The sequence below is a fragment of the Struthio camelus genome, chromosome 1 (genome assembly GCF_040807025.1).
Source record: "Struthio camelus isolate bStrCam1 chromosome 1, bStrCam1.hap1, whole genome shotgun sequence".
Lineage (NCBI taxonomy): Eukaryota > Metazoa > Chordata > Aves > Struthioniformes > Struthionidae > Struthio > Struthio camelus.
Window position 1 is genome coordinate 40,775,543 of NC_090942.1, and position 9,832 is coordinate 40,785,374.

Below are 9,832 nucleotides of genomic sequence, written 5' to 3' on the forward strand. Positions count from 1 at the left end.
AACCGCTTGAAACCATGAGGGTGATACTATTGGCTGTGGTTTACATCTCGTTCACCGTGGCCTTGGAACGGTAAGGAAAGATGTCCGGCATCACGGGACTGTGTCTCAGCTGACCTCCTGCAGTGACCTCGGCATGCTGCTGCCTGAGGCGTTCAGAAAGAAACAACGGGAAAAAATACATATTTGAGCTGTCTAGAAAGGAGATCCCGTTAACATTTTATGCATTGATTTTATTCGCTTAGAATACCTCTCGTTCGATTTAAATCTATCAAGAAACAGCTGAAAGAAAAGGGAGAATTAGAGGAGTTCTGGAGAAATCACCACCCTGACATTTTTGCTCGGAGGTACCTGCACTGCTTCCCTGCAGATATTGCCTTATCAGTAGGAACCGCTTCAGAAAGGCTGTATGATTACATGAATGTAAGTACATTTTTGGTAACATAAGTATAAGGACTCTTTGCTCTATTGAAGGTAGCTTTTTTTTCCACCGGCACATTTGATTGCTCAGTGAAATTATAGCACTTGAGATGAATGGCTCATTGCCGTACACTATACCTACTAAATGACCAATAACTCATTTACCAGTCTGCAACACAAAACGTACACAGAACGAGGTTAGGAGAGGTAGAACGCTGATGTAACCTAGCAATGGCAGTCCTGGGACAAGCTTAATTTTTGTGTAAGCCTGTATTGGAGTTTGTTGAGTCCCCAAACAAATGGGAAAGGTCTGCCGGCAGTCATCTTGGTTTGGGATTGGATTTTTAGTAGCAGAATCTGATTAGTTCATTTAGCTATATGCTATTTATCAGAGGCTTGGATGTTTGCATGTTATTAAAAAAAAAAATCTCATTTATCTGATCACATGGGGTGTGATCAGCAATATTAAAGACCCAAGTAGTAGTTTTATTTTTCTGCTTTTATCTCTTGAGTTTAACGGGTATTTGATGAAGACTTAGGCCAAACACTAACCTGGGTGAATTTAGCACTTAAACTGAAGAAAAACTGAAGAAGAAACACGTTTGGCAGATCTCAGATAGCAGCTTAGCAGGTCAGCCATTTTTGTAATTTGTTTTTCCTGGTGTTAGCATTTTGTCTGTTTTGTGGGTCTGTTTTCTATTTTATTTGATACTGCTGCAATGTTTATCTAAAGGAAGGCTAAGTTATAGAAATTGCTGTGAAGGCTGCGCCTGAACAGGGAAAGGAAAGATAAATTAATTCAGCAAGAACATCCTGACACTTGAGGGCTGTAAAGAAATGTGTGAAGATGAGATAGATGTGTGTGCGAAGAAGAACAAAAGAGACTGAAAAGTGGCAGCCATCTCTAAAGCTTATCAAAATAACATAAGTATCAAAATAACAAAACAGAGAACACTTCCTCAGCATGTGAAACAACCACCAGTAGCAGGCTTGTGGAGGTTTTGGTGCAGTGTGCTTATGTTTTGTTTGGGTTTTTTGACCAACACTATGCAGAGCTGCCTCACTTTAAAGATTTAGCAATAAAGATTTATTTAATACAATAACTAATAAAATCCTGCTGTGCGGCTGGGTGTGCTGCTACATGGCAGGCATGCTTGCGTTTTTAGCGACTATCTCATTTAGCACGGAACTGTGGGGCCAGAAACCATACTTTGTGTATTAATTAACAAGTATGCACTTGAAGCTACACATTCAAATATTTGCGTTGCTACAAAAGACTTGGCACTGGATATTACTTTTCTATCTGCGTTTGAATTCCAGAAATGCCTCTTCCTAAAAATAGGTCTCTTAATGCTCAAGTGCTCTTTCTTGGCCAGATAGGGGCACTTAGACGCTCGCACTCTGGCTTCACTTCAGAGTTCACGTGTTCACAGATTGCCTCTATCTTCTGTTGATATCCAAGGACATTCAGTGGTTTCTTTATCCACTTGATAAACTTTGTTCACTGCCTCTGATACAGTTTGTGAAGCCAGAACTCATTTTAACTTGCTAACGACTAATTACAATGTGTTCAAAGGAAAAAGCACGGCCCCCCTGCGACGGCCTTTGCACTGTCGGTCTGGCTGTGCCCTTGGTCATTGGCGGAGCTGGATCTTACTGGCTTTGCATCACCGATTTTGTACTGATATCGATAGGGAACTACCTAAAAGGCTGCATTTTTTTGTGGGAGCTTTGCTTTGGGGATGACCTTGCTTCCCTGGAAATCAGAGGAAGACGGCTCGTTGACTTCCTTGGGAACAGGATTGAACATGTGCTTAAAATGCTTTAAAACACTGCACTCCTATACATGCAGCTGAAGTGAAATCTGCTGTCAGCAGTCACCCGTGGAGCCAGAAATAATTCCTTGCCCAGCAGAGACAGGGTTCATTTGGGTTTAAATCAAGGTGCACTGAAAACCTTGAGAAAGCATTGTATTATGCCTCAAAGTCTTGTCTTTTTCTGAAGAATAACTTACCTTACCTGAGGTAGTGCTCACCTAACTGGCTTTTCCCTCCCCCAGGCTCAGTACTACGGGGTTGTGAGCGTTGGCACGCCGCCTCAGAGGTTCACAGTGGTGTTTGACACGGGATCGTCCAACTTTTGGGTCCCCTCCGCTTATTGCATCAGCGAAGCGTGCAGTAAGAAACGTTACGGTCCCTTACACTGTCCATGTCTCGGGTAAGGTGGCCCTTTCTCCTTCCTGAAGGAGCTCCCCGGCACAAGAAATGGTGTTGTGCCCCAGGGGGAGCCCCTGCCATTGGCGTTCGCCCGACCCTCACGTTGTTGCATGTCGCGGTGGCGAGGTCGGCCCGCGTGCACCGACCCTGAGGCCCCGGGTCTTTTGCATCTTCCTCCTGGACCATGAAGATGTGAAATCCCAGAGTGATGTGTTGCAGCCAGATGGCTGCAGTTTCCCCTGTAAAATATTGGCAGTCAGGGACTCCAACTCAGGCATGCCGCAATTCGGTGTACTCCTCTGGGAAGGCCACAGCCTAAATCTTCATGCAGGCACAGGCCTAGTGGGGGAACCCTCCTTTTTCTATTGACGCCCCATGAGCATGAGGGCTCCTCAGGTCCAGGAAAGGGCCAGAGGTTGCTGTGTGAAATTGCCAGGAGGTGGGAGGGGAGTATTCGGAGCCCCCCAAACATTGGTTCTCGCGCCGCTAGACACTGCCGTTCCTGTTCCCTCGTGCCTCCCCGCCACCAGGAGAGACACCAGCTGCAGCTGCCAAAAGGCCTTCTGCACCAGCAGGTGGCTGATGAGAAAGGCAGCAAAAGAAACCAGCAACAGCTACAAATAGCTGTGGAAATGTTGGGGTTTTTTTTGTTTTGATTTTTTGTTTGCATTTAAAAATAACCCCTGAGGTGTCCTGAGAACAGAAAAGCCGTGGTGCCTATAGGCTGACGGGCAGCCTCCATCGCTGTGTTACTTATGAGAGAAGCAAAATCTGCTTTACCTGCGCGTTGGCCAGTACTGTGCTGGGGAGCGGGGTGAGTTTCCCAGCACCGTCCCTCCACACGCAGGTGTCATTTGCTTTGCTTTGTGTAGGGGTGCACCAGAGATTTAAGTCCTTTCTGTCGGATTCATACGAGCACGGAGGGGAAGCCTTTTCCTTGCAGTATGGCACAGGTCAGCTTTTGGGCATTGCTGGCAAAGACACGCTGCAGGTGAGTGTCTACCTAAAATGGGCATCAGCATCCAGGTCAATAGTTTTCAAGGCAGATCAGATACTGGCTTTATCCTACAAGGCCTTATCTGGTTTGGGCCCTGCTTTGCGCAAGGAGGGAGGTTATTTTTCCTGTTGTGGGGAGACCCCGGTTGACAGCACTACTTCCCTGCTCTGTAGCAGCACGGGAGAGCCCAGATTTGCAGGAAACCCCCAGGTTTTGCAGCAGCAGGTTGGCTAGTGCTGTGAGGTAAGGATCGCGCTACCTGGGCCTGGCATTTGGAGCAATGGGCAGTCTGAATACAACGTGCATTTTCAGCTGTAGAAAAGGCGCTTGTGAAACGTAACGCAGATTAAGTGCCCTAGACTTCATTAATGCAGAGCCCAGGCTTCCCAGACCCTCTGGGTTGCAGGGCTCACCTGTAGGCCACATCCGAGGTGCCCCCAACAGGAGTGCCCAGAGGTGCCCAGAGGTGCAGGTAGGTGCCATCTCTGCTGGGAGATGCAAGGTGGCCTCCTGGCACCGGCGCGAGCCATCAGTGCCCTTCAGGACATGCTGCACTGGAGCAGCTGCTGCTTTTGCCTTGTGCTCCCCAGACAGGATGAATCCCCAAGATTTCATTTTGCATGTCCTCCTGGCGCAGGCTCGTGAAAAAGCAGCCCCAGAATTAAGACGTTAAAAGGAAGGTGTACAGCCTCTCACCAGCCGGGCACAAGCTGTATGTGCAAGTCACGCAAGGACCTCCAGGCTCTTTCCAGTACATTTAATAAACTGAATGAGTCGATACGACTCATGCTGATACTGATACTGACTTTACTTTTATTTGTTCTTTTCTTTTGGGCTGAACAGATTAGTAACATTTCCATCAAGGGGCAGGACTTTGGCGAGTCTGTGTTTGAGCCAGGAGTAACCTTTGCCCTGGCCCACTTTGATGGGGTGCTGGGTTTAGGATACCCTTCCTTAGTGGTGGGCAACGCTCTGCCGGTGTTTGACAGCATCATGAACCAGCAGCTGGTGGAGAAGCCAGTCTTTTCTTTCTATCTGAAAAGGTCAGTCTTAAAAGTCGCAATGTTAAAAAAAAAAAAAAAAAGGCAAATATATTTTAGCTGCAGATAGAGACAACTTGGCATCTGTATAAGTCTTCAACTCTGGAAAATAATTTTCCGGAGCGTGTCTAGAAAGAGAGATCAGTGGGGAAGCGAAGCAGCTAAAATCTTGTGTCTGAAAATGCTACCAAATCTGTGTCTTTAAAATACCTGTTGTTTTAGCCCTCTTTCTATCTCTGCTATATTATATGTAATTAATACAAAGAATGAAAAAAGTGAGAAAGTTCAGATCTGCATTCTGGATGGGCTATATGTTTAAATACAAAGATTCAAGGAGGGGGGAAGAAAAAGAAAAAGAGGAGTCCCCCCACTTAAAACTCCTATCTGTTGAAAATTGGTAAAAAAACAGTTCGCTTTTGGAGGCTGGTGGATTCCTTCCCATTTTCTTCATTTTTTTCACCTCACCACTGAAAAAAAGGGGTTGAAAAGAAAAAGTGTGTTGGAGGGAACCACAAATTTTTTTTGAACAAACAGCTGTTCTTGCCAGAGCTCATCATACACAAAACAAAAACCCCTAGCTCAGCCTTGAAGTGTTTTGTGTTGCCAGTGATTTTCTTTTGGCTGGTGGAGAAGAACAGAAATGCATTGCTACACCCAAGTGGCCACACTTCAGAGGAGAAATTTTGTTCCCTAGTCTAAACCTAGCTGCAACTGCACAGATTTAGCTAGTATTTATTCTGAGGTGAGACCAGCAGCTGGCTCAGGCTGCTCCTAACATCTGTCTTTAGTCCTCAGCAACCGACGGTAAGTTTTCTCAGGGGCTGTTTGGGTGCTCTGTAGGGGGACATACTCAGTTATAATTTAAAAATAATCTGTTTCAGCCATCCATATATGAATCTAGAAAGGGCCCTGGCCCACCTTTTGCTTTTTAACATGTAATCTCATCGGTATTTGTTGGCCTCCTCTTGCGCCGCTGTTAACTCGCGTCCTGTTTTTAGAGGAGACGACAGCGAGAACGGTGGTGAGCTGATCCTGGGCGGTATAGACCATTCCCTCTACAAAGGCTCCATTCACTGGGTCCCCGTCACTGAGAAAAGCTACTGGCAAATACATCTGAACAGGTATGTATGCATGAAACGCCCGGTGAAACTCACCTGTCCGGGTAAAACCTGTGGAGAAAGCACTGCAGACTGAAGGCCTCAGTGCGGCGTTTTGCCTCTGCTCCTCCCGAAGAAGGGGCTTCCTGGCGGGGCCCTGAGAAGCATCAGCCTCCTAACTCTGCTGTGGCGTGGGGAGCTGCTTTCTGTCGGGCATTTTAATAGGTTTTAATATGACACCCCACTGGTCAAGTTGACTCTTGGGAGATTATTCAGGTAAGGGGGTAAGGCACCAAAGAACTGAAGCCAGCTCCGGTTGCTGCTGTATTCCTGCTTTCTAACCCTGGTCAAAGCAAGTCGGTGTCCTGTTGTTCCTGTTCCTCCTCTGTACAACGAGGAGGACGCAGACCTTGTGGGGGAGCACAAGTTCATCAGCAGGCAGCAAACGATCAGGGCTACAGGAGTCCTACGACAGAAAAGTGGGTCCCTCAAGGAGAAGTCTTCCTAATGCTGTTTGCTTTTATTACTTTCATGTGTTTTAAAGACGTCCTTGTCTTTCCAAACGGTGAAAGCTTGACTCGGCGCTCCAGCTAGCAGTAAGGTGTTGTTTCCGTCACAGTGTATGTACTGTTTGCTTAAAGGTGTTTTGTTTTTCACTTGCAGTATAAAGATCCAGGGCCAGGTGGCATTTTGCTCCCACGGTTGCGAAGCCATCGTCGACTCGGGCACTTCTCTTATCACTGGCCCCTCTTCACAAATCAGGCGGTTACAGGAGTATATTGGGGCAAGTCCATCACAGACGGGAGAGGTAAAAACAATACGGCCAGAAAACAGCCGAGGCGGAAGGCAAAGTCTTTGGAAGGGAGAAGATAGTTAAAATGGGAGCTCAGGAGGGGGCTCAGAGAAAGCAGCGCACGCAGAGCCGGGCTGCTGCCTCCCGCGCGCCCGTGTCCTCCTCAACGCTCTTCGGTCACGGCGTGGAAGGACATAACGGGGGCACCTGTCTAAGGAATCGCTGCATCACTGCAGCTCGGGGTTAACGTTGCCTTTCCAAGTGCCTGGCTGCAGCTGTCAGCCCCCCCCGAGCCCCCATGGCGCTGGGTAAAGATCAGAGAGAAAAGTGCTGTTTTAAATCTGCCGCCTTTTGTTAAGCGGAAGACTTGGAGTTGCACCCCTGTAACCCACGAGACTCCTGACTTCTTTTGCAATTAAATCGTAAATTTTGTTTTCACCCTAATGTTCAGATACGTGTCAAAGAGGACGTTTTGATATCAAGCCTATATTTTTATGACACACCCAAAGGGACATAGACAAAATGTGTTACAAATGTAGCTGTATTAATGCAAATGGCGCAAGAAGCAGGGCATTGGAGCGTATGTTTAGACAGCGCTGAGCAAATAGCACTCAGCAAGCATCTCAGTTTGGGCAAAAAAACCAAAACAAAACACCTCACTGGTTTTGTACCAACCACAGATAGACTAAGTATATTGGCTCAGATGTATCCTGGTATAGTTATGTGCATCTATCAGTGATTTTACCAGAACTTCCACCTATTTCCAGCAAAGAATCATTTGTCCTAGACATACTAGCTATGGAAATGAAATTACGTCTTGCTTCTCATATCCTACTCTTGCATTTGAGCAGCTCTGTTACCCTCGACCTCTGTATCCCCTGGTTTATTTTGTTGCACCGATGGTATGACACCTGATAGGCATACAGAATATTTAGTACCATGTTTTCATAAAGCAGATTTAACAACAAAAAAGAGGACTCTTCCTTACGGGAAGCCTCTAAAACAATGACTTTAAATACTACAGTTTACAGCAAAGATCCCTCTGGGGCTTGGAGCATTCTGCAGCGCCATTTAATATCCCAGTTGTTTCATGAAATAAATAGAGAGGCCAGGAAATGATCTTCTGTGTTACTGTAAGTGAATGCAATATTTAGAGAAATTAATGGCCATGCCAGAGTTTAGGCCTTGTTCTGTGCTTCAAATTCCACTCCAGGGAAGAGTAAAGTATAAAATTAGGTATTCCTCACAGGCTTTCTGCATGGGCCCCTTTTTCTAAAAAAATATGATGTTGCTGAACGGAGGGGCAGAGCCGCAGCTGCGAGATGCTGACTGCGCCGGCTGGAGGCAGCTCCCGGGCTGAGCCCCAGCCAGAGCATCGGAGGAGTTTTGTTCGGCAGAGCTTGCTCATATCTCCTTCGCAGGGGGGACCAGGGTGCTCACGAGCTTGGCCTTGCATCCGAGCTGTGCACGGGTCAGGGTGCCTCCCTCACCTTGCCACGTTTTGGGGCTTGGGAGGGTTTTTGTCAGCCCAATTCCTAGGGGTGCAGGAGCTGCAGGCTGGTAGTGTGGTTTGACCCAGTGCGGGAACTGGAAAGCGGGCTGGCCATGCTGGGCTGTAAATCAGCCTCACGGTGGTTTTGGTAGCAAATTCACCATTAGCTGCTGCAAAATTCTTGAGTTCAAAGAACAATATTAAAAAGAAAAACCCAAACCTCATCATGTATCAATCAGTGCATTGCATACAGTTTCTCGTAGACTGCAGAAGACTGTCCAGCTTGCCTCACATCAGCTTCACTATTGGACACCACGAATACAAGCTGACGGCTGAGCACTATGTGGTAAAGGTGCGTATGGGCGGCCTGGCAAGCGCTCTGCTGCTGCAGCGAGCGAGCTACGGGCCGCTAGAGGGAAATGTGCTTTCCCTTGCAGGAGTCTATTGAAGACCAAACCTTCTGCATGAGTGGCTTTCAGTCTCTGGATATCACCACTCGCACAGGCCCGCTCTGGATTTTAGGAGATGTCTTTATGTCTGCGTTTTACTGCATTTTTGACCGTGGGAATGACAGAGTGGGATTTGCAAAATCTGCTCATAGGAAGGATTACTACTGAGTCCCAACAGCATTTTTTCTGCCTGAACTGGAGTGTTACTGTAGTGATCTTCAACACACATAGGAAGAAGGGCTTTGACTGAAACCCTGGACCTGAATGCAGCCCCCCAGGTTTGAAGGGCTTGGGGTGATCCTTGGTCCAAATTGTGTAGTTTGATTCAACCTCTATCTGTTTACAACTGAGAAACTTTTTTTTCTGAATAACTGATAAATACCACAGCTCTCTAGATGAAATGAAAGCAACTCACCACTCAGATTTGCAAAAGATCAGGAAGGATAAAAACACTAAGCAGTGCAAGGGTGACGTAACGGCGGTTACAAATGGGTGAAACTAATCCTAGGCTGATCTGCTCCAAGGATCTTTTTTTTCTTCTCGCTTGTCAGCTTCCATCTCACTTCCTACTGACTCCCTTTTCCTGACCGTTTTCCATGCTATAATTTATTCTTTGGGATTTTGACCAACCTTGTCTCCTTAGCGCTGCATAAATTCTCTTTATGGGCTTGCTCCAACTGGTGTATCTACAGAGCTGCTGGACGGAGCCCTGTGGGAACATAACCCTTTCCACTGCTGTTCGCCGCTTACAGCTCCCTGCTCCTTACGCCGCCTCCCCAGCCTGCCGTTTCCCTTGGGTTCAATCTCCCCTGACACTTTCCCTCTCTCTTTAGTCCCTTGGGACTAGCGGTCCCACTAGTCTTGGTGTCTGATGCCTATGTCTTTAGTCGGATGCTGCCTCTGCCCTTGGGCCTGCTCTGGCAGCCGGGAGCCGCATCTGTTTGCATGACGAACGTCAGACCGCCACCATCGGAAAGGGAGCTGTTCGGAAATCCTCCGGCAGCACCCCTTCGGTCCAGATGAGTTGCAAGGCCAAAGCACCAGCACTAAAGCCTGTACTGTCCCTTCCTGAGCAACATCTGGTCAGCAGCAGCTACAGCTCTGCCGGAGGTGTGAAACAGCCACAGGTAGCTATGTTGTCTCTGTAACTGGTACAGGAAAAAACGACTCACCTAGATCATGCCTCTTTGAATATTTGTTTTGCTTGTTAAAACTGATAATGTCCATGTGCACATGAATAAACTTAATCAAGGAAAATCTCCTTTTGACTTAATGCTGTTTCAATTTCAGTTTAAATTTTCTAACAGTGGGCCCTATGCCATGCGGGCTTC

At 47.1% G+C, this 9,832-nt stretch overlaps 1 protein-coding gene across 1 annotated transcript; it reads left to right on the forward strand.

Annotated features, from left to right (window-relative positions):
• Nucleotides 1-9,762, forward strand: LOC104140686 (cathepsin E). Its single transcript, XM_009669602.2, has 9 exons — nt 1-70; nt 243-420; nt 2,477-2,594; nt 3,506-3,624; nt 4,474-4,673; nt 5,669-5,791; nt 6,431-6,575; nt 8,306-8,404; nt 8,490-9,762. Exons 1-9 carry the CDS (start codon nt 15-17, stop codon nt 8,667-8,669), a joined length of 1,218 nt encoding a protein of 405 aa, XP_009667897.2. The 5' UTR covers nt 1-14; the 3' UTR covers nt 8,670-9,762.
• The last annotated feature ends 70 nt before the right edge of the window (nt 9,763-9,832 follow it).

What these genes read in the sequence shown, in the direction of transcription:
- LOC104140686 (XM_009669602.2), top strand. Translation starts at nt 15, where the DNA reads ATGAGGGTGATACTATTGGCTGTGGTTTACATCTCGTTCACCGTGGCC. An exon ending in GGCTGTATGATTACATGAAT is followed by an intron (nt 421 to 2,476) that starts GTAAGTACATTT and finishes TCCCTCCCCCAG; the next exon opens with GCTCAGTACTACGGGGTTGT. An exon ending in TTGCATCAGCGAAGCGTGCA is followed by an intron (nt 2,595 to 3,505) that starts GTAAGAAACGTT and finishes TGCTTTGTGTAG; the next exon opens with GGGTGCACCAGAGATTTAAG.